Source organism: Dendrobates tinctorius, unplaced genomic scaffold (assembly GCF_039654945.1).
Source record: "Dendrobates tinctorius isolate UK_male_01 unplaced genomic scaffold, ASM3965494v1 ptg000075l, whole genome shotgun sequence".
NCBI lineage: Eukaryota > Metazoa > Chordata > Amphibia > Anura > Dendrobatidae > Dendrobates > Dendrobates tinctorius.
The window spans coordinates 27962351-27987657 of NW_027361743.1; the positions used below are offsets into that span (position 1 = coordinate 27962351).

Genomic DNA, 25307 nt, shown 5'->3' on the forward strand with positions numbered 1-25307 from the left:
TAGGTCTATGACATCACGTGATTAAAAACTGACTAGCTGAATCCTTCTATGCTCTATGTAGAAACAGGAGGTCAATTCTCCCTGTATGAGTCATGAGTGACTGCAAAAAGGTCCCTGGCGGGGGAGGAGGAGCTGGGTCAGGAGGTGAAGGATAAATGCAGGAACAAGAGACTTCCTGTTTCTATAAAAAGAAGAGAAAAGAGAAGAATTATCTGAGTAGAAAGGCAAAATGAGCAACTTTAAGTACACAGTTCTGTATAATATGATGATCGCAATATATTAAGAGGATAAAAACTTTGATGGGAGGAGGAGGAGGGCTTCTTTAAGGGGGCTCTTGAGATCGGATTACCTGCAGTGATGTATGCCAGCTGTTATATTACTGATCCCTTCATATGGGTTGCTAGGATCAAAAAATAAATATCTTGTTTGTGACCACACACAGCGCCACTCTTGTTCATGGGCTGTATCTGGTGCTACAGTTTTTTTCCTATTCAAAGGAACAGATGTGCTGCAATACAAGGCAAGAACAAGAGGGGCGCTATTTGTGAAAGAGAAAGCAGAGATGTAACTGAGAAATATCTAAGGATAAACCTGAAATAAACACTAAGGTATTAATATATAAGCCTCGTTCACATGTGCTATTCAATAACATTTAGGACACGCAAACACTTTATGGGGCTGATTGACATATTTTATTTTTTGATGGAGCGAAGATGAGACGCATTAGAATTTGGCCTGAATAATGGACCAAATTCATAGATTTTAATGCATGGGTCTGCAATGTGAACAGAACGCACACGGATGCCATCCGCTAAAGTTTTCTATGCATCACAGAACACGGACATAGGCATCGAGCCTTACGCTCAGGCTCAAGGGAACGTTTGCCATGAGCGCATCCTTAAATAATACAAGGTTGTCGGAGCGATAGAATCTCAAGGTCAATGATGCTTTTCGGATGTTAATGTAAAATCTGGGACCAATCACTGTTACTACATTACAATAAGAAAGGCTGATTTAATCTACTTGTCCTTGCATAGAAGTTGGCACTTGGATGAGGATGGTACAAGTTTAACTATCGGCGCTCGTGGCACCAGGGTTTTCAGGAGGCAGACACAGAAAACTTCTGAGGTCATGATACTGCATTGACAAAGTGAAAATCATATATAAGTCATCAAAATCAAAATTGGTATCACAGGGGAACAGGTGAAAGGCTCCCAAAGTTTCTGAGAAAATTCCAATATTATTCTAAATTATTTGAAATGGACAAACGGAATATGTAAGAAGAATATGCCCAATTAAAGAAAAATCTAAGTAGCATCTAATTAGCATTTATTTTCTGTTCTTCCTTAAAGGGGTATTTGCACGTTAGTAATTGATGAAAGGCAGCTAGGTTATGTCATTGGAGCTTCGACCTGTGGGGCTTTACCAAAACTGCACTATAGGCAACATATTGAAAGTCGAAGCATTGAAGGCAAAATTCTGACCCTAAGGCGCAACCATATTGTGGCCTCATATAGGTTTTCTACTTCCTCCAAGTCTAGACTGACAGCGCAAGAAAAATTAGCACAAAAGGCATTCAAAAGACTTGAACAAAAAGATTTGCATAGCCCTGGTGCTGTGTCCAGTCCGGTCTTTCATGGCAGCCAGATGCGGACAGTCTTAATTTCTAGAGTCAGCATCCTCGGCACTACTTACGCTTAGTAGGCCCCACAACGTCACAACCCCGATATGCAGGTCATGACGTAGCTTGAGGCTACGCAGTAAGAAGAAAAGGCGTCTAGGATACCGGATCGAGGATGCCAGCAGCAGAAATGAAGATTGCCGTGGGCAGGCTGTCTCTGATGACAGGACACTGGAGTAAGGCAACGCAAATCTTTTTTTCTCAATTTTACAATTTAGTAAAGTATTTATAAAGTTATAGAACTTTTTAAAAGGATTATCCAAGCTCTATTTGAGAGGGTTCGAACTTCAGGATTCCCACTGATCAGCACATTATAGGGGCTGGCGCCATCCTGACAAAGCTGCCTTTATTTGAACAAACACAGTGAATGGGACAAGGCAGACAAGCAGGCACAGCCGCCATGCACACAAGCTACTGTGTCCATATAAAAAAGGAAGAGACGATTGCAGAAGTTCCACAATACCATCAATGTGATCAGCAGCTGTCCCAGATGTTGGACAAAAAACAATAAAATTTTGGTGGCCCATCCTGTTATGGCTATAGATCTGGAGAACCCTGTTAGGGCTTGTTCACACGTCTGATTTTCACTTGCAGGTTCTATTCATGGTTTTCATGGACTTATGATATTCTATCGGGCTTTGCATGTGTCAGATTTTTTTCCTGGGACCAAGTTGTTCCCGAAAAATATTGGAGGCATGTCCGATTTTCATCAGAGAGTTGGATCAAAATTGTCAATGCAAGTCAATGGGTCTGTGAGAAAAATCGAAACTCACTCGATGAGATCAGAATGCGTTCCGATTTTCATGGCCTCTCATTGCGGAGAAGGTGGAGACTTATTTTTTATTTCTCCATATAAAACAAATGACACTTGGAACACGCTACGATTAAATGCTGATCAACGTCTGATCATAAAAATGAGTCAATTTTTCTCACACATGGAAAAATCAAACGAGTGAAAAACACTTAAACTGAGAAATCATGGTCTACGACTAGGAATCAGGAGAGTCTCCTATCAATGGATTTACCTGCATTAGTTTGGTGTCATGTCCCGTATACACAACAATCCCCACGACCCATTGCGTGTTCCTGATCTGGGCTCCTCTTAATAATATCTGATCAGGTCCAACAGCAACCGGGCTATAACAAGAAGAATTGGCAGAATTAACATTTTGTCTAATTACAAAAAACAAATGACTATAGAGAAAACCCAGTCCACATGTTCTGTTTACTCAGGGAAGTAAATTGATCTACGAGGTGGGAAAGAAATTTCCAATTTCAAACCGAGTTTCATATACAGTAAATGATCTACGAACTGACAGGAGCTTAACCCTATTTAATAGATCAAATAAGGACAAACAATCATATTATTAGTATAGGAGACACCAGTAGTAGATACAGAACATTCTGTAGAGGGAAAGGAGAGAAGATATAGAAGATATAGAAGTTTAGACCCGATGTTCTTAACAAGTGGTTCATTCACATCAGAAGATACATGCAATGCCTTAATTTCTTGCTTTTAATAGGTGAATCATGCTGTATGATCATATCCTTGGGAGTTCTTTGATGTAATATATTTTAGACGCTAGTGGCTTTGGATCACTGAGCATAGCAAAGCCTACTCGGGTGTACACAACAGCTTACAGACTTCTGCCTCAAATGCATAGTCATTTACTAGGAGCAAAAAAGATCCATTTCCATATATCTGCCAACTAGGTATGCCAAAATTGGCATTAAGGTGAGTCTGGTACCATAAAATAACTGTTCAAACCAAGCATAAGGGCGTTATGCACTCTTGCCATGGCCAGACAGTTTAGTGCACCTTCCCAACAACTTGTTTTTGATCTTTCTCCACCCTCCTCTGGTACTTGTAAAAACAGAGATCTCAATCAGGGAAGAAGAGAGTGGAGATATATGGAAAACAAGTAACTAGGAAGATACTCTTAACTGTACAATCACGCCAAGGGTGCCCCTAAGATTGGTCAGAATGGTCATTTTGTGCTGATGGACTCCCTTAAAAGTAAAACTTAAGGCTATTCTGGGGGGTTCTGGTCTGGGAGGGTTGGAGTATGACACATGGATTCTCTTTATGGTTTCATTAACATCCCAGTTTTATACTTTTTTTGCCATAGGTCCTGCAATTGACAAAACTGAGTCTATCAGATTGACCCAAAGTGTTGCTTTGAAGGATTTGTCCCATTTGGTACATTTATGATGGATCAACGGGACATCCATGTACAGATATACATCCAAACCATGTCCCCAGCTGAAAAATTACTGATCTGCTCCATTGACCATCGCTGAACCATGAATATGTTTGGGGTAGTCCAGATTTGGACCCACTGGTCACCTGAGCCCCATGGATATGTTTGGGAAAGGCAGAAATATAACCCACCGTCACCGGGCTCCATGGAGATGTTCAGAGAAGCCAGGTTGTGACCGTCCCATCAACTGGCCTTGTACCTTATTGGACTGTCAGCTTCCTAAGCTTGTTCTTACCTCCTCTCTGTGCACAGGTGGGGTAGTCGGCCCCGGAAGCTCTGAAGTCAGCGAAAGGATGACTTTTGCACCATCTTGAGTATTTTGCTGGGACTGATCTATGTGTAATTTGCCTGTTTTGTGGTTCAATAAAGTACTGCCGAACTGTTTCACCCTCATCCTGTGTTGTCTGAGTAGCATTATGCCCTAAAAGTAGAGGGGGCACTCGGTGGGATGATCTCTGGTCCATGCGGTTTCGGCTAGCGGAGAAGGGCACCGGCTGACCCCCCGCGTGTCTCCACACCAATGTCTAACACCAACCTATTGCTGTCCAGGCGTAGGTTTCCAGTGAAATCATACAGATGGCGATTAGGTCCTTCACATTCGATTCTGCCAGTCAATTTAAACAAATCCTCAATAGTTTGAAGACTTGACGTTGCTGGTAAACCCTGCAGAGAAAGGGTAAAAAAAGTAAACAGTCGATATCTATGATAACCATTAACATTGACAAGTCAATATACTTGATAAAGAAATACAGACATGTTTTCTATATTTTTTTTTCAAGAAATACAGTGTATGCCAAAATGCTGATGTACAGGTGAATCTTCTCGTGTTTACACCGAGGTAGGACATGCAGCCACACACAGTAGCTCCCATTTATACGTCAGCTGCAATACTATGCAAAGTTTTAGGCAAGGGTGGAAAAATTCTGACAATTAAGAATGATTTAAAAAACAAAATTGTTAATTTTTTTTATCAGTTAACAAAATGTAAAGTGAAAAGACCAAAAAAACAAGGTGTAGATCCCATATATATAAAAATACAAATACAGCCCCCCGAGGAAGCCAATGCGAAACGCGCGTTGGGGCTGCGTGTCCTGGGATTCTGAGTAGAGGTACTATGGGTAAGAGTGGCGATACCTATATTTTGTGGCTATTTTCTGTGATTTATGGGGAGATTACTTGCTCCTATTGGCTTTTTTAGCCATAAGGTTTTCCTATACTAAGCCTTGGGTATTGGTCTTTTTTGACTTTACGCTTTATTTGTTATTTCAACACAAACTTTGGCCTCATTTCATATGTGACTTTTTGTAACCTATGTGTAGTAGTTGCCGCTCCCCCACCTCTTCACATATTTATTCAGACCTGGTGTGACATATACTTTTGCTTACCCTCCCCCTGTATTATGTAACTAATCATTTTTGTGATATTGTATTACCTTTTCCAATAAAGTATTGTATTTTTATATATATGGGATCTACACCTTGTTTTTTTGGTCTTTTAATATCTATGGGTGTCCCGAATGTTAGTTCTGGTCATGTCTCGTCCCAGTACACTTGATTCTGGGATTGGGAATATGTTTACATTATGGAGTCTGTTCTAATTTGTTTCAACAAAATGTAAAGTGAATGAGAAATCTAAATCAAATCTATATTTGCTTTTACCATACTTTGCCTTCAAGACACCATCAAAACATCAATTCTTCTAAACAGCAATTTAACACTTGCACACAGTATTTGAAGGAACCCGGCAGGGAGATTGTTCTAAATATCTTGGAGAACTAACCACTAACCACAGGAAGTCGCTTTTGAAAATCCTTCTATCTTTTCATGTAATCCCAGACAGACTCCATGATGATGGGATCAGTATTTTGGGGGGACCATATCATCACCACTTCCAGGATATCTGGTTCTTTTTTACACCGAAGACCATTCTTAATGACATTGGTTTCAAATGTACTCTGCAGCAGGACAATGACCCCAAACATACAGCCTATCAGATGCTTCCCTGATGGTATTGCATGATGGATACATGCCCGTGCTTCTCAGAATTGAGGACACAATTAATCTTGACTAATTCGTCAACACCATTTTCTCAAAAGCAGCCCCAAACTAGCAAGGACCCTTCACCATGTTTTATTGTTGCATGCAGATATATATCAGGCCATGTTCAGTATTTGATCAGTGGTTTGTGTGTGTGTGTGTGTGTGTGTGTGTGTGTGTGTTTGTAGTGTTTCCCAATAAGGGAGTTAAAAGATACTTTCCATGCCTCCTATTCATCTTGTTGATAACACTGGTGTACAAAAAGGACCACATTCTTACCACAAGAGAGGTTTGAGAACCATATCCAGACCCCACCCAAATAGTGACATCCAGCTCCTACCTTTCCCACACGGTAGTCAAATAGTAGAATAGAATTGTTAAATGTGCGCAGCTGGTAGTGTAGTCACAATAAAGATCCAATATATATACGGTTTCAAAAAAGGCTTCACAGTTTTATTCTCGACACGTTTCGAAGTCAACAATCTTCTTTCTCAGGAGAACCACAGCAGTGTGCAACAAACTTCTTAAAAGTTTTTCTTATAAGATGTAAAAATGGTCCCTTTTAGATACTGATACCTCCAAACTTCTAACCAGGAGGTCCGGTTGCCTCCAAAACCATGTTCTTAACTTTTTTATTGCTCTGTACACAATGAGGAGACCACATCCTTTTGAATGGGTTCAGTACCCAAAATAAAAATGTGTCCCCCCACCTTGTATAGGCCTCCTTTATTTTATCAGTGTTCCCCAACTCCAGTCCTCAAGAGCCACCAACGGGTCATGTTTTCAGGATTTTCTTAGTATTGCCAGGTGATAATTATATTCTGGACGGGCAAGATTTCCATCACCTGGGCAATACTAATGAAATCCTGAAAACATGACCCGTTGGTGGCTCCTGAGGACCGGAGTTGGGGAACCCTGGTTTACATATTCCCAGTCCTAAGACTAAACGCTGAAAGCATATTAATCTGGTACGCCTCGATGTCTGCTCAGTTGGGGCTTAGAGCAACCTTCCCATCTAATGTTTTGCCGTGAAGTGCAGCTAATTCTTTAACAAGTACTATTCCGTTTTTTGTTATGCTAAGCTGGTTTACATGAGGATATATAAAACAGATCACAAATAGTCTTTTATGTTCAGCGATAAATATCGAGTAATTAATATTAATTTTACCCTCACCGCAAAAAAACTGTTAAATAATTCTGATAGGATTAGTTATGACTCATCAGTTTATTTGAGCGCAAAGCATATTTTTATGTAATTCCTGCCCACAAAATTAACCAAGTAGCGAAATGGGATAGAGCGATTGAGGGTAATTTATTGTGTTATTACCAGGAGATGTAGAGATATTATTGTAATTTTCTTGTAAACTGACGTGCTCTCCGCACTGAATCACAAAGAAAAACAAGCTCCCTCACCGGCTGTGAAATTCTATATTCCCAGAAGGCACACAGTAAATGTATATCTGCTTTACAGAATTCAGAAATACAACATCAGGTAATGTATTCCGCTGGATTTTTTTTTGCTAATGATCGCAGAGTTGAAACAGTCTGGTTTTAGATTAAAGTAAAATGAATTTTTCCGGGAATTTTCAGATTTCGCCTCTTATCTTACAATTATACACAGGAAAATGTATTTTTGGTAATGCTTCATACATCTGACTTTCATTGTCTAAGTACGTATCTCAACGTCTGAACCAGCTGAGGATCTCCTGAGCTGAACTCCATAACGTCCTAATCATGCAAGAGGCTGTTCAGTCCAGGTCAGGTGACCCATGGCCAGTCCAGACATTCCAGTCCATATCCTGACCATGAAAGATAGACGTGTGAAACCGGTCTCAGGGTAAGTGAACATGACGTCTTTTAGACACTGGTGTACCTGCATCATTTTTGCAGCAGAAGACGCTTCAGAAAACTGCCAGCATTGGTTTCCCTGAAGCGTCTTTCCTGACGTCCAACTGGACATTTTTTGTAGTGGCAAAGCCACCAATATTTAAAAAAAAAATTCCATATATAGCCTAGTGGTGGCTTCCAAGCGGGCAACACCTATAAAATGGCCAGGTCAATTCTTGACTTTTGAAGCCTGAATCGATTAAAAGAAGTGGCAAAAACTGGAACAAGTGCACGTCATGTAGTTTTTACAGTGCCATGCAAATATTCATTCTTTTTTTGGAGTTTTTTTTAATGCATTTTCAGGTTGGTTCCAGGTGGAATTGGTCTGAAAATGATGTTGTGAGCATACCATTATAGCCATATATTACGACTAGTAGATAAAGTCTAATATTTTCTGATGATAAATCTCTTGGTAACTACTGTAACAGTCATTGAAATTCCTGCTCACTTGTGGTGTAGAAGTCCAGCGGGACGTCTTAGAGTGATAGACAGCTTTCACTGTCGACAGACTGCCAAGGAAGGCAGTGAATCAGTGAGTAGAACCGCCCACTGGACTAGGGTTGGAATTTTTGTGCTTTATAGGTAGAGAAGTCATAAAACAAACTATTACTCAAAATAAAGAAAACATTCACAAGTACTTTTTATTTTTATTACTACATCTACTCAACCTCAACAGCTACAACATCTACTCAACCTCAACAACTACTACATCTACTCAACCTCAACAACTACTACATCTACTCAACCTCAACAACTACTACATCTACATTTACTCAACCTCAACAACTACTACATCTACATTTACTCAACCTCAACAACTACTACACCTACATTTACTCAACCTCAACTACTACATCCACTCAACTTCAACAACTACTACACCTACATTTACTCAACCTCAACAACTACTACATCTACATTTACTCAACCTCAACAACTACTACATCTACATTTACTCAACCTCAACAACTACTACATCTACATTTACTCAACCTCAACAACTACTACACCTACATTTACTCAACCTCAACAACTACTACACCTACATCTACTCAACCTCAACAACTACTACATCTACATCTACTCAACCTCAACAACTACTACATCTACATTTACTCAACCTCAACAACTACTACATCTACATTTACTCAACCTCAACAACTACTACACCTACATTTACTCAACCTCAACAACTACTACACCTACATTTACTCAACCTCAACAACTACTACATCTACATTTACTCAACCTCAACAACTACTACACCTACATTTACTCAACCTCAACAACTACTACACCTACATTTACTCAACCTCAACAACTACTACACCTACATTTACTCAACCTCAACTACTACATCTACATCTACTCAACCTCAACAACTACTACACCTACATTTACTCAACCTCAACAACTACTACATCTACATCTACTCAACCTCAACAACTACTACATCTACATTTACTCAACCTCAACAACTACTACATCTACATTTACTCAACCTCAACAACTACTACACCTACATTTACTCAACCTCAACAACTACTACACCTACATCTACTCAACCTCAACAACTACTACATCTACATTTACTCAACCTCAACAACTACTACATCTACATTTACTCAACCTCAACAACTACTACATCTACATTTACTCAACCTCAACAACTACTACACCTACATTTACTCAACCTCAACAACTACTACACCTACATTTACTCAACCTCAAGAACTACTACATCTACTCAACCTCAACAACTACTACATCTACATTTACTCAATGTCAACAACTACTACATCTACTCAACCTCAACAACTAGTAATTCTACAACCTCCACACCACATATACCTGTAGTTCCAACACTGGTTATAAATTAGAAGGACCTACCTGACGTATTTTTAAGTTTGTTTCACCATCAAGGTTGGATGTTTCGATGTAGCACATGGCCTGCGGCTCACTGGGAAAGCAAGAACGAAAGTCACGTTACAAGAAACACATTTACATTGAAGTCATGCAGCCACTCAAGCCAGAGACTCAAAGATCAATTCTCTGTTAATTGCAGCAGTTGCTAATTGGGATGTTGATAATAGTATTTGCATTAGCCATCACTTGCTAATCTTTCTCTCATGAGATGCATCATGCAACACTCTCAGGGAGTACAACGTTAATTAAAGGAGATCGGTCATGAAGATTTCACAGCCTTTGGCTCTCGTAAAGACAAATCTAAAATTCAGTGAAGCCAAGGCACCAAAATTGTATGTTCTTGATAAAAAATTTGAACTTTACTCCATATTGGTTAAAACCGGAAGACAAAGAAGGCAATGTTTTGGCCATAACTAGCCTTTCTCAATCCTAAAAAATACTGTATTTTTTTAAATAAAAGAGCTGTATTTTTTAGGCCTGCTTTGTCTTCCCCTTTTAACTAATATGGAATAAAGTTCAATTTTTTAAATCAAGAAACTGCAGTTTTTGTGCCTCAGATCCTCTGAATTTTCTACGTTTAATTTGGACCTGGTGGGAGCTAAGCACCAGTTTGGTCAATGGTGCATATGAATCTACTATTGGACTGAGTAAAGACAAATCCAGCCATACATTTAGTTAGACAGTCTGTTCCTTCATTACTAAGAAAACTAAGTTTGAAACAATATACAAATGAAGCCAGAGTGCTTTCGGTGTATGCAAGCTATTCCTATACCTCTGTCACTCCAGCTCTATTCCCAGTACAGTGCTGCATCCTCCTGCATTATTGACAGACGCTATCCTGTGTAACTTCAATCAAACGAGGTATCAGTCAAGCCGAAAAAGGCGGTGCTGGACAAGAAAGAGCTGGAGTGACAGAGGCTTGAGTAGAGCTTCCAATTGCCAAAAGCACTTCAGCCTCATTTGCATATGCATTGAAAAGCTCATTTCTCAGCAACTGAGGAACGGACTGCTAGCTAAAGGTATATATATGGAGTTTTCTTTACAAGAGCTGCATGTGCTTATAAATACAGTAGTTTGGGGGTGAAATCCTTCTGACAGATTCCCTTTAATCGGTTTTCCACCCTTTTCATTTGATGACCTTAGGAAACCTCATTATCATCGGAATGTTGGGGTATGACTACTATGGAAATGACCAAAAGCAGCACTGCAGGATCCAAGATGGACAGAGCACAGTGTGTGGAGATGTACTGTTTGGCACACTTTGTGGTTTACAGCTGATCGGTGAGGTGTAGTGGTTTTACATAGCACTGTTATTTGACTATTGTATGTTGATAACATTTTGGCAATGTTGTCCTGTATTGTTGTTTTGTATGGCACTATTGTTTAGCCCTGATATTAAGGCATAGTATTAAACTGCAATTATAAAGTTCTGATCTTTTGGCATAAAGCTGACACAACGCTGAGCACATTATAGTGGAATTACTCAGGTGCTATAAAGTGCGCTTCAGCATTTTAAAGAGAAATAGTTAGTAATATTTTAGAACTGCATGCCTTGATCATTTCACACAACTTGGCACTAAATGATCTATTGTTTAAATCAGGTTTTCACGTTTTGTTTATAAAATTATTAAATCTTGTAATTTGTACAATGATGTCCCAGTCATACTCTATCCTTACACGTCCCTAAGACTTTTCTGCAGTCAAAATTACAGCGACAGATAGCGCCTCAATATAAGGTGGATTACATAGGATCCGCCTTTCAAAATAGGCGTTATCACAGCTCACCTCCTCCCTTTCTCTTCCCAATGACGTTTTCCCATGTACAGGCTTACACCAGAAGCTTAGAAGGTATATATACTGTATATATATACATACACACAGTATATAGAGTCTATTGCTGCTAATGTTTATGTGCCAAACAACAAGTGCCGTACGTATCTCAAAATTTGGCAAAATTTGAAAATTTTAAGATTTTTTTTTTAGAGATAGATCATGAAATGAAAAAAGCAAACAAATATCAAGTTAAACAAAATAAATTTTACTCTAAAAAAAACTCAATTTAAATAATTAATCTATTCTATTTATACATTTCCCTTCATTGCTGCTAATAAACAAACATTATTTGTGTACAATACAATAGATGTCAGGAAAAGGCAGACAGAACTATACCACAAGTGAAACAACAAATGAAAAATCACAAAATACATCAGCGATAGCGAATGCACTACAAGACTTCAAAACATGCAGAATGCCTCCACTGAAATGAAGAGTGCCTTGCATTATTATTACTATTAAAGATAGCAAATGACTCTCTTTATTGACATGGTTTTGTGTATCCAGATGTTTTTACTTAATTCATCGCTTGCAAATGTTCAAAATGATGTAACTTTTTTTGGTGGTTTTTTTTTTTTTTTTTTACACCAGAATCCTTTTTTTTTTGCGCTGACGATAAAGATTGGCAGAATATTCTACGGATCCTTGCTCTGAAAAGGCGCAAAGAAAGGACATTTAGATTTGGTTCAGTTTATCAAACATCGTGTGACCATTTTCAAGAATTTTTGCGAAAAATTTATCAAAGCAAAAAAGACAAAACACAAAATGGCTTAAAAAAAAAACCCGCAAATGAGGAATTGGGGCTACGGATTTTCACTAATAATGTTGGAGTTCTGAACGGTCATGATAATATTGTTTTAATCAGGGGTTTAATAAGTAATTTTAGAGATCTATAGCAACATGTGGAATGGCGTCTCCTCCACCATGGAATGACCACCTACTGCAGCAACCGAGTCCAAAGCATGTCAGCTTAGGCCTGTTTCACACATCAGTTTTTTTAAATCCGTCAAAATCCGCCGTTGTGCAAAAAAAACGGATCCGCCATTTTGCTTGGCGGATCCGTTTTTTTTCCCATTGAGTTGCATTACCGGCGGATCTTGACGGATGGCCATCCGTTCGATCCGTTTTTTTGCGGATCCGCCGTCCGCCGACATGCCTGAACGGACCATGCAACGTTTTTTCGTCGGCCGGATCCGCATTTCACATTGCGCACGCCCGGAGGATTTGGCTCGCTCGGAAATTTAACCCTAAACCTCTCTCTCTCTCTCCTCCCCAGGCAGCGGTTCCTTTAAAATTCTTCCTTCGACGGATCCGTTCAAATAACGGTCCGGAAACAAACGTTGTCATTAGTCCAAGAACGGATCTGTTGTCTGCCATTTTAGCGGATTTTAACTGAAGCAGAAAACTGATGTGTGAAACAGGCCTTATGGGTCTTCATAATTCATATGCTGTAGATGGAGGGCTAACGCTGGGAGCTATTTCATGCCCTGTATATGGGTTGCAACTTGAAGGCCATTAGAGAGCTGGGATGCATCATGTTGCCTAATTATTATTATTATTATTATTATTATTTATTGTTATAGCGCCATTTATTCCATGGCGCTTTACATGTGAGGAGGGGTATACATAAAAACAAGTACAATAATCTTAAACAATACAAGTCATAACTGGTACAGGAGGAGAGAGGACCCTGCCCGCGAGGGCTCACAATCTTCAAGGGATGGGTGATAATACAGTAGGCGAGGGTAGAGCTGGTCGTGTAGCGGTTTGGTCGATCGGTGGTTACTGCAGGTTATAGGCTTGTCGGAAGAGGTGGGTCTTCAGGCTCTTTTTGAAGGTTTCGATGGTAGGTGAGAGTCTGATATGTTGTGGTAGAGAGTTCCAGAGTAGGGGTGATGCGCGAGAGAAATCTTGTATGCGATTGTGGGAAGAGGAGATAAGAGGGGAGTAGAGAAGGAGATCTTGTGAGGATCGGAGGTTGCGTGCAGGAAAGTACCGGGAGACGAGGTCACAGATGTATGGAGGAGACAAGTTGTGGATGGCTTTGTATGTCATGGTTAGGGTTTTGTAATGGAGTCTCTGGGCAATTGGGAGCCAGTGAAGGGATTGACAGAGGGGAGAAGCTGGGGAATAGCGGGGGGACAGGTGGATTAGTCGGGCAGCAGAGTTTAGAATAGATTGGAGGGGTGCGAGAGTGTTTGAGGGGAGGCCACAGAGCATGAGGTTGCAGTAGTCAAGGCGAGAGATGATGAGGGCATGGACTAGGGTTTTTGCAGATTCTTGGGTGAGGAATGAACGGATGCGTGAAATATTTTTGAGTTGAAGTCGGCATGAAGTGGAAAGGGTTTGGATATGTGGTTTGAAGGAGAGATCAGCGTCAAGGATTACTCCGAGGCAGCGAGCTTGTGGGACTGGGGAGAGTGGGCAGTCATTTACTGTAATTGATAGGTTCGTAGGGGGGGTCACGTGAGATGGGGGAAAGATGATGAATTCTGTTTTGTCCATGTTGAGTTTCAGATATCTAGTGGAGAAGAAGGATGAAATAGTGGACAGACATTGAGGGATTCTGGTTAGTAGGGAGGTGATATCTGGTCCAGAGATGTAGATCTGTGTGTCATCAGCATAAAGATGATACTGAAAGCCATGAGATTCTATGAGCTGTCCCAGGCCAAAGGTGTAAATAGAGAACAGCAGGGGCCCAAGGACTGAACCTTGTGGGACTCCGACAGATAGGGGGCGAGGTGAGGAGGTGGTGTGTGAGTGGGAGACGCTGAATGTCCGGTCTGTTAGGTATGATGAGATCCAGGAGAGGGCCAAGTCTGTGATGCCGAGGGATGAGAGGGTCTGTAATAATAGGGAATGGTCCACTGTGTCAAAGGCAGCCGACAGGTCCAGGAGGAGGAGGACAGAGTAGTGTCGCTTGCTCTTGGCAGTTAAAAGGTCATTGGTGACCTTAGTAAGGGCAGTTTCAGTGGAGTGGTGTGACCGGAAGCCAGATTGTAAGCGGTCGAAGAGGGAGCAAGAAGAGAGATGGGAGGACAGTTCAAGGTAGACGTGTTGTTCCAGTAGCTTGGAGGCGTATGGGAGAAGTGATATAGGGCGATAGCTAGATACAGAGGATGGGTCAAGAGAGGGCTTTTTGAGGATAGGTGTGATGGAGGCATGTTTAAAGCTTGAGGGGAAAACACCAGTTGTTAGTGATAGGTTGAAGAGATGGGTTAGGGTTGGGATGAAGACTGTGGTGAGGTTTGGGATGAAGTGGGATGGGATCGGGTCGAGTGCACAGGTGGTGAGATGTGATCTTGAGAGTAGAGTGGAGAGTCGATCTTCTGTAATGGTGGAGAAGTTGGTTTTGAAGGTGGAGGGCTGGGAAGTCGGGAGGAAGGGCTCTGGGGGTTGTTGACCAAAACTGTCCCTGATGTTATCAATTTTCTGCTTGAAAAATGAGGCAAAGTCTTCAGCTGAGATGAGTGGGGAGGGAGGAGGTGCTGGGGGGTGGAGGAGAGAATTGAAGGTGTTGAATAACTGTTTAGGGTTGTGAGACAGGGAGGATATGAGAGATGAGAAGTAGGTTTGTTTAGCTGTGGCGAGTGTGGTCTTGAAAGTAGTGAGGGACTGTTTGAATGCGATGAAGTGCTCGTTGGAGTGGGATCTTTTCCATCTGCGCTCAGCAGCCCTGGAAGCTCGCCTCAGCTCTTTGGTCAGGCTGGTGTGCCAGGGCTGTCTGTTGATTTTGCGAGTTTTGGTATGTGTAAGTGGGGCAGCGGATTCCAAAGCTACAGCTATTGTGGTGTTATATAGAGCGGCAGCGTCATCCGCATTGTGTAAGGAACTTATATCTGTAAGAGGGAGGAGGGATTCAGAGAATGAGTGTAGGTCAAGGTGTTTAAGATTCCTGCGAGGGTGTGAAAGTTTGTGGGGTGGGGATTGTAGACATGGAGTGAAGAGGGAAGAGAATGTGAGCAGGTTGTGGTCAGAGAGAGGAAGAGGTGAGTTAGAGAGGTTAGATAGGGAGCAGAGGCGGGTGAAGATGAGGTCCAGTGTGTGGCCATCTTTGTGGGTGGCTGTAGAAGACCATTGAGTGAGGCCGAAGGAGGAAGTGAGAGATAGAAGTTTAGTGGCAGCTGAGAGGGAAGTGTCAATGGGGATGTTGAAGTCGCCCATGATGATGGTAGGGATGTCCGCGGAAAGGAAATGAAGTAACCAGGTGGTGAAGTGGTCAAAGAAGGTGGTGGCTGGCCCTGGGGGGCGGTAGATGACAGCCAGTTGGAGGTTGGAGGGGGAGTAGATGCGCACAGAGTGCACCTCAAAGGAAGGGAGGGTAACAGAGGGTGGCAGTGGGATTGGGGTGAAGGAGCAGGTATCTGACAGGAGAAAACCAACTCCTCCACCATGTTTGCTGCTGGGGCGGGGGGTGTGAGAAAGGTGGAAGCCGCCATACGAAAGTGCAGCAGGAGAGGCTGTGTCAGAAGGGGTGAGCCAGGTTTCGGTGATGGCGAGGAAGGAGAGTTTGGTAGTAACAAAAAGATCATGGATGTAGGAATGCTAATCATGAGGATGCTGAGTGATGCATTTAACCATCCAGGTTGGAGTCCAGAAACAAGCAGAGTAGACAGTCATTTACGGAGCCTTGAGGAGGGGGCAATTACTTTTATGTTTCTCCCTACAGCCAATTGTGCAGAGTGTTATTACAGCCTGCATGTAACTGGGTGAATGGGGAGTGATGGGCTGAACGAATGTCCATTCACCAGATAATTATTAGGAGGGTAACATTTTGAAAACACTGCTTCGGTGGGACAAGACACCCATGAGATGATGGTTGACGTCTCTACAGTATGAGAATGTCACAAATCAGGTGTAAGCATTTTTTACACTTTGAGGCTAAAGCCCCTGTCACACACAGCGATCTCGCTAGCAAAGTTTTGTGACACAACAGCAATCTCACTGCAAAAAGCAAAAAGGAAAGCAATATATCCAAACATGAGAACTCCACACGATATGAAGAAAAGATCAATAAATATCTGACACATACACAAGACAGCAAAGGTTAAAAACAGTTAAAAGATGCAAAAAATGCAATTATGTCAAATCATGAAATAATGATATGATGATACTCCCACAACAGAGGATCCCCACATAACAACAATAGCATATAATTGAGTATCAACCAGACCACCTCAACACATTAAGTATCACAGGCAATGTGTATGAGACAATATAGTCATGCATAGACCAGAGGGTCTATATATAAGAATTGCAGGAAACCGCTATTCACAGCACCATATGAGCCAAAAAGGGAAAGGCAGAGAAATAGGCCTAAAAAATAATATATAAATCCCTAGATGGAACACACAATAGCCTTGCTCCCCCCATTCCTTTTCCCCACTAGCACTACCTCGGGATTATACATCTGCATGCTGAACACCTTTTGGTCCCTGTGCACCTACAAGGTCAAAGGTTTTTTTGCCTCTCATTGTGGGTCAGGTATTTGACTTTTTTTGCTATTGTGTGTTCCTTATTGTCTTATACACATTGCCTGTGATACTTAATGTGTTGAGGTGGTCTGGTTGATACTCAATTATATGCTATTGTTGTTATGTGGGGATCCTCTGTTGTGGGAGTATCATCATATCATTATTTCATGATTTGACATGATTGCATTTTTTGCATCTTTTAACTGTTTTTAACCTTTGCTGTCTTGTGTATGTGTCACATATTTATGAATAAACAAAATTTATCTTTTCTTCATATCGTGTGGAGTTCCCATGTTTAGATATATTGCTTTCCTTTTTGCTTTTTGTATGACGTTTTTGAATATATCTTTGGTGAACCCATTGGTGTTTATTATCAATTTGGCTGTGCCCTCCGTTCAACCATTTTTCAGCGCTCACCAGCGAGATCGCTATGTGACAGGTATCAGCAACCCCCCCACCAGGTATCGCTGATCGTGCTGGAATGCCCTGGACTTTTTTTGGATCGTTGGTCTCCCGCTGGCCAGCACGCATCACTGCGTGTGGCAGGCGGAAGAGCAGCGATCAGCGAGCTCCCAGCTCGTATCCAAGGTAAACAGTGGGTTTCTAAGCACCGCGTGGCGCTTAGAAACCCTCTCTGTACCTTAGATACCAGCGCGCTGGTGCAGGTAGCTGGTAACCAAGGTAAACACTGGGTTTCTAAGTGCTGCGCAGCGCTTAGAAACCCGCTGTTTACCTTGGTTACCAGCTCCCTGCACCAGCCCGCTGGTATCTAAGTTACACAGCGACGTGAGCGCTAGTCGTCGCTGGTGTTGATCGCTGGTGAAGCTGCCTGTTTGGCAGCTCACCAGCGATCATGTAGCGACACACCAGCGATCCTGACAAGTTCATATCGTTGTCGGGATCGCTGGTGAGTTGCTCTGTGTGACCCTAAGTTCCCATGAGTGCTTGAGTTTTTGATATTGCAGATTTTCTGCGCCAATTAGCTAAATTATGTTACTTTCATTTTTTCTTTCTACATGTGTTTCCATCTCGTTTTTGTCTTTTTCTGGTTAGTCATGTTTAAAGGAAACCAGATAGCTGATACATGCTGACAGATCCTCAGGCAACATACAGTATATGAGGAACTGCCTATATGATTTTAGCCATGTACGTTTGACTCTGAAATTCTCACAAGGTTGAACATCCTCATGAAGACCTGGAGCTAGACGGTCACGTCGGGTAATGAATCGCAGGTCTTTTTTAGACATCGTTTGATTTGTGTACCATATTCAATGGATTTAGTTACCTCTAGGGCTGAAGAGGTTAACGTCCCTTTCTATGCTAGTCAGAAACATGAAGTTCCATTTCAGCTGCCTCTGATCTGGTCATTACCTCTTCCTATAAAAACTGGTCAGACCTATTTGTCCCTGTCAGTGAAAGATTTGTCTTCCTGTGCTGTGTGCTAAAGCTAAGTGGTTGGAGTAGAGTTGTTTTAGTAGTGCTCTGTGGTTTGCTGTTGTACGTGTGTGTTTATCTCCTGGTCCCTGTTCCCATTTAGTTTATTCCTCCCAGTCCCTATCCCACTCTCTATTGTTGGTTAGTGCTTTTGTATGATGGAGGTTTTCTGTTATCCCTGTTTTGTCTTTGTGTCTTGTTTACATTACATTTCTGTCCCATGCCTCATGGGGTGGGGGGAAGGGGACAGATCAGGATTTAACAGGAGCATAACAAGATCATAAACTTGGAACTTTCTACCTTCAAGAGTACCCCTGGGACAGAGATCTAGTTAAGGTCCCAGTTCCAGGGACAGTTTGAGGCCCCCACTTCCTTACCAAAGACTGTCTCAGCGTGATAGAAAAGCTGGTTTGAAAAAAAAACATACTTTAACAGCCACTGGGGATATGTTGTTGATTTCAAACACACACCGCTGGTCTGCTTAATCCATTCCAACAAAGTGGATGGGATTTCTAGAAATTTTATGCCAACCATTTTATGCTGTATAGCTGAAAAGTATTAAGTAGTTAATCCTCCCCCCCACAAAAAAAACAAACAACAAACTTTCCCCCCTTATAGCATAGGGGATAACTTGCTGATCGCTTGCGTTTTAGCCGATGGAAGACAATCCCAAGATCAGAGCTCTGGACCCCAGAGAACATCACTCTGCAGCTGCTTCTTGAATGTAGCAGAGGTGCGTAAGCTGGACTTCTGCTCCATTCATTGAATATGGGACTGTTGGAAATAGCCAAGCATTGTACTCAACAGATCCATAAACAGTGAATGAAGCCAAGAATGTGCACCTTCATTCAGGACAGGGTTGCAGACACCCCATTCACGGGGTTCCAGAGCCCTGATCATGGGATTCTGGCAGGTTTCCATTCATGAGAAAGCAACTTTTCCTAAGCTGGCATGTAATCAATGTTATGCATGATGTTGGCTGACTGGCTGGCTTATTTAAGTAGCTTAGCCTAACCCTCTTTTTTATCTATGGATTGGCTGTTACAGGCAAGGGGGCTGGCTTAGGGTCCCGTTTCACATAGCGACGCACCAGCGATCCCGACAACGATACGACCTGGTAGGGATTGCTGGTGCGTCGCTACTTGGTCGCTAGTAAGCTGCCAAACAGGCAGATCTCTTCAACGACGCACCAGCGATCCTGACAACGATGCGACCTGGTAAGGATCGCTGGTGTGTTGTCACACAGCAGCTATTCTGAACTATTTCAGCCTGAGTCCCTGAGTTCTGCGTCGCTAACGAGGTCGCTCGTCCGCGTCAAACACAGCGATGCGCGCTGGCCAGCGGGACGCCGACAATGAAAAAATGGCCCAAGACATTCGAGCATAATCAGCGATATCCAGCAGGGGCTCGATCGCCGATATGTTTCACATGTAGCGAGATCGCAGGTGAGATCGCTGTTGCATCACAAAATCGGTGACGCATCAGCGATCACGCTAGCGATCTCGCTATGTGAGACGGGGCCTTTAGATATTGGAATGATTCAGTCAGTCAGACCCCTTCAAATACAGTCATGATGACCTGTTGACACAGGAGACAGTCTTCGGTAGTGCTGCAGGAATCAGGAACAATGCTACTATCCTAAGATCAAACATCTTTGTTCGTGCAAATGAATTCATACATACTACATTTTTTATTAGGCTCTAATCTAAGCCATTTTTTTGGTCTGCAAAATGCAATATATAGATAATGCAAGAATACATCAGTTCATCTCAGTGGAGGTGAGAAAAGAAACACCCAACCATATAACCTCTGACCTTGAAGATAAAATGATCATATCGGCTGGAAGATGCTGCCCATTGGTCACCTTGACAATGTCTCCCACTGCCACCTGTCAGTCCAGGGGCAGCCCAGCAGCAGACAGGAGAGAAAGAAAGTAGACGTTGTGTGTCCTTAATCATCACTCACACCATTAGTTTTTCCAAGGAGCAAAAGCAAAGTATAATAAAAGACGGGCTTACAAGTGCAGGAGGACACAAGACAAAACATGGATGGTTAATTAATGGCACAAGTGGCGTGTACAATGAGCAGTAACCAATAACAAATCATTAAAAGTCCAATATTCAGTACACATTGAAAAATCTAAAGTTTGGCCATGAGTAGGGAAAGCAATAAATAAAAGAACTAAGCATTACGCAGCCCTTGAATCCTCTGTTGCACCAATGCCATTGCTCCGGTGGTCACACCAATAATGCAGAAAAAGAAATCCGGCACTCCCAAATGCAGAAAAAATAGTTTCGTTTTATTCACAGCTTAATAATCCACACGGTGAACATTCTATTTGTTACGTTTCGGTCACCATCATGGACCTTCTTCAGACTGTATACAGTGGGTTTTTTCCACTTCCCTATTTTCCTGCTACCTAACGCTGCAGGTCTTTATGGTCTATTTTGTGAATAATTTACCGTCTCCTTCTGAGGCAAATTGAATGTTTAGATAATAAAACCACTCATGATTTTCCCTTCACAAACCCATCTATTGGTTGATCCAAGTTCTCCCGGTATTTTTTTGAATATATTTGTTTGCTCTGTAAGGTATAACATGTCTGATGTCCCGATAGGGATTCTCTATTTTTTCCTCTATATGATGGAGTTACTCCATTCTTTTGGGGCTGGAATCCGCTTTACATAAATGTTCGTTCATGTATAGCATGTGCTTCTGTGTAGCTTTAGCTCCAATATGACTCTACTCACTGGATTATGAAATGTCATTTTGAAACCAGTTGTATGTTATTATGTATGTTTATGTTAAATTATTTTTTTGTTGTTTTTCCTCTACACTGTATACAGTCTGAAGAAGGTCCATGATAGTGACCGAAACGTAACTAATAGAATGTACACCGAGTGGATTATTAAGCTGCGAATAAAACAAAACTAATTTTTCTGCATTTGGGAGTGCCAGATTTCTTTTTCTGTATTGAATTGTGACTGGTATCCTTTTCTGCGCACCCCACATCTGAATTCTCGGAGTGACGTGTCTTTTTCTGTCACACCACTAATGCAGGAATGGCATCCAGTTTATCTTTCATGTGACTGCTTCAACCAATCACTGGCTTCAGTGGTCACGTGATGTACATGTAAACGCCACCACTGAGGCCAGTGATCGGCTGCAGCAAGCTAGTGACTTATAGGATGTCGTCACGTCAGGAAAAGCAGGGACAACGGTAATGACTGTACAGGAACTGCCAAGGGTTCTGCAGTTAAAGAGGTTGTCCACTACCTCCACTCTGTGAATATTTTTGCCATAACCGCCTAAGGATAAAGCCCCTAATTAACCCCATATATCTTTTCTGTCAATTTTCATGATGTTTTATACCTTTTTGTGTTACTTCCTGTGCCGCGACACCAGCACGGGTGTCTACAGACATCACTTCCTCTTCAGGATCTTCTGCTGCCTTCTAACTACATTACCCATCAGCCCTTGCACTGGGGCAGTCAGCACGCACCCTGTACCTCTGGCTAAATCGAAATTCCAGCTCTACGGTGTGCAGAAAAAAAATATTTTCTAGAAATCCAAAGGTAAAATTCAGACATCAATAGTCATGTACAAAAATCCATAAAAACAATGAAGGTCTACGCGTTTCAGTCATGTGGCTTAATCGTGATCAAGGACAGTTATCATCTAAAACATGTAGATCTACATTGGTTTTCTGGATTTTTGTACATGACATTTGAGATATATATATATATATTTTTTTTTTCTTACACAGGGTATACTCTTCTGTATACATACAGATACAGCGGGGGCTCTGCACGGAGAAATGTGCTTGGTGATGTGAGAGCTCTGTCTGCAGCCATGTACACAGAAGCAGTGAGTGAGCTCTGCTGAATAGAGCTCCGCCCACCCACACAGCAAAAAAGTCACATGACTGTGATGTCATGTCAGATTCCAGAGCAAGGAAGTGTGGGAGAATTTGATATGACATCACAGGAAGTCAGAGGATTATCCATCAGAGATCATGTGACCAGAAGAGCCGCTCAGGTTACAGAAAGATTTAGGAAAGCAAGGAATTTACAAAAGAACCTATCTATAGCAGTTAGTTCACATGAAATGGACTCAAAAAGTAGTGGCCAACCCCTTTAATTAATGCTTATTTTATAGAATTCTCTACTCTTGGGACAGGTTTTGAAAAATCATAGGAAACCATTTTAACACATTTGCATAGCAGTAGAAACTGTGTCTGTGTCTTCAGCCAGCACTAAAGGGAGCTAACAGGCTTACAATGAACTTAATAACAAAACAGTACACAGCAAGCTCATGAGCCCCCCCTAGTGGTTCATGAAGACAGCCAGAATTGTATTATTAAACTCTATGAAATTAGTCATCATGATGAATAAAAGATTAGCAGAAAACTGATCCATTGACCACATCAGTAGTCCATGACTGCTGGACCCAAGTCCAGAACCGAATAGTCATCAGAGATGCTGGCAGATAGGAGGAGGTTCATAAGGTTCTGCTCTGGTGGCCACAGACCACTAATGCGCCTACTGGGCTGGGGTCATTCAAATCTTTTTACTCAACTCAAATCATAAAAGATTTTTGACTGAGACCTATTTACATAGCTAACCATGTCCACAGAATTCATGACTTTATAATGCTAAAACAATTGTGCAAAAGACTTCTACGTCTGTCTCGTCGTGCCTCCCTACAGCCAGGTGGAGACTCACCAGCCACACAAGGATGCAGCTGTACTGGGAGTGCTGCAAGAGGCTGTTCAGCACGAGGGTCTGATACTGGGAGGAGCAAAGCAGTGAACGCAGTGAGTAGGATGGTGCCGAGAAGCCAAGCGAGTTATTGCGGTGACACAGTGGGTTAGGAAGTTAGGGTCTAGGATAGGTATGTATAACATATTTAATTATATCAGTCACTTATTGGCCTGCAGAAGAAAACGGCAAAATTGATTAGTGAATATGAAAATGCCAAAATTTCGGAGATGCTGAAATAAAAATTTTTAGAAAAATTGATTTGTTCACCTCTACTCAAAAATCTGTTCATACATAGGTAACAGACCACATTTGTTGGTATAAAAAAAGAAAACTTTTCACCATAAGTAATGGTTGATTATATCACAAGGCCATTATATAACCTGTTGAAAAATTTCATGGCAACTAAGACAATCCTTTAGTTTCTGGCAGGATGGTGCTCACCAGTCAGGGGGTTAGAGTAACAGTTGGTCAGTGGCTTTAGTTCCTCTTTGCTGTTGATTAACACTGCATTGTACACATGTATTATTGTGTAAGTAAGTAGCATCCAAATACTATCAGGGGCGGACCTACCGCACGTGCATTGAACGGGGGTCCCGGGGGGCCCCGGGGGAGAGGGGGCCCCTCCAGCACCGCATGGCTAATTCATGGCTCCCAAGTTCCAACCATCTCGATTCCCGCGGGACAGACCTGTTTTTGACACCCCCCTCCCGCGGCCCACCCAGGATGCTATTTTTCCCGCATTGCACTGAGCCGCCACGCCACGCCCCCCCCACTATCCACCGACGCCATGCTCGCCGTCCAATATAGACGCACCACAGCCTGAAATGATGTGGCTGGGCTGTGTGTGTTCTGTGCGCAGAGGACCTGTGAGAGGGGAGGAGTAAGGGGTCACATGATCAGGGGCCGTGTCTGCCTCTGTGTCTGTCTGGAGTCGTGTGTGTACGAGGTACGGAGCGGAGCCGCGTGTGCATGAGGTGTACAGAGTGGAGCTGCGCGTGTACGAGGTGTACGGCACGGAGTGGAGCATGTACGAGGTGTACGGAGCGGAGCTGTGTGTGTACGAGTTGTACAGAGCCGTGTGTGTACGAGATGTACAGATCGGAACTGTGTGTGTACGAGGTGTAAGGAGCAGAGCCGCGTGTGTACGAGGTGTACGGAGTGGAGCCGCATGTGTACGAGGTGTACAGAGTGGAGCTGCTTGTGTACGAGGTGTACAGAGCGGAGCAGCGCGTGTATGGGGTGTACGGAGCGGGGCCACGTGTGTACGGGGCGTACGGAGCAGAGTCGCATGTGTACGGAGCGGAGCCACACGTGTATGAGGTGTACGGAGCGGAGACGTGTGTGTACTTGGTTTACGGAGCGGAGCCGTGTGTGTATGGGGTATGCGGAGCCGTGTGTGTATGGAGTGGAGCCATATATGTACTGGATGTATGTAGTGGAGCCAAGTGTGTACGAGGCATACAAAGTGGTCTTTTCCCACGGACACAGGAGTACACGGCAGAGCCCCGAGGAACACTTTAAAACTCGCACATGACGTTCCACCGGAAGTGATGTGCTGGAAGCTGACCAGAAATGAGGTACTTTCATGAGGAGATTGTGACGGAACCAGGAATGCTTCAGATCCATCACCATGTCCTCCTCCGACAGCGCAGACAGCAGGATCGCCTTGGAATCAGGGATGCCTGCCATGTGAGCGGATCATGATATATACTGCACCGGGAGGCTCAGGTGGGCATTGCAGTGGGAGCTGGGCTGCTATAGTATCTTTATAGAATCTCTCTGTTTCTTTCTCATTCTCTGTTCTGTCTTTTCCTCGCTTTTTCTTTCTCTCTCTGTTCTCTCTCTCTCTAATCTTTCTTTTTTTTCCCTATCTCTCTCTGTTCTTTCTTTCCCATCTTTCTTTCCTCTCTTTCTATCTGTTCTTTCTTTACTTCTTTTCTCTCTGTTTTCTCTGTCTCTCTCTGTTCTTTCTTTCTTTCCACTCTTTCTTTCTCTCTCTCTTTCCTCCCCTC

At 42.5% G+C, this 25307-nt stretch overlaps 1 protein-coding gene across 1 annotated transcript in view; it reads right to left on the reverse strand.

Annotated features, from left to right (window-relative positions):
- ATP8A2 (ATPase phospholipid transporting 8A2) overlaps positions 1-25307 on the reverse strand; it is a 1255085-nt gene that overhangs the window by 880472 nt on the left and 349306 nt on the right. The window contains exons 7-10 of the mRNA XM_073583121.1: positions 20347-20420; positions 9756-9825; positions 4478-4605; positions 2707-2818 (exon numbers count right to left, since the gene is read on the reverse strand). Coding sequence (XP_073439222.1) covers positions 2707-2818; positions 4478-4605; positions 9756-9825; positions 20347-20420 — 384 coding nt within the window. The remainder of the gene's footprint in view (positions 1-2706; positions 2819-4477; positions 4606-9755; positions 9826-20346; positions 20421-25307) is intronic.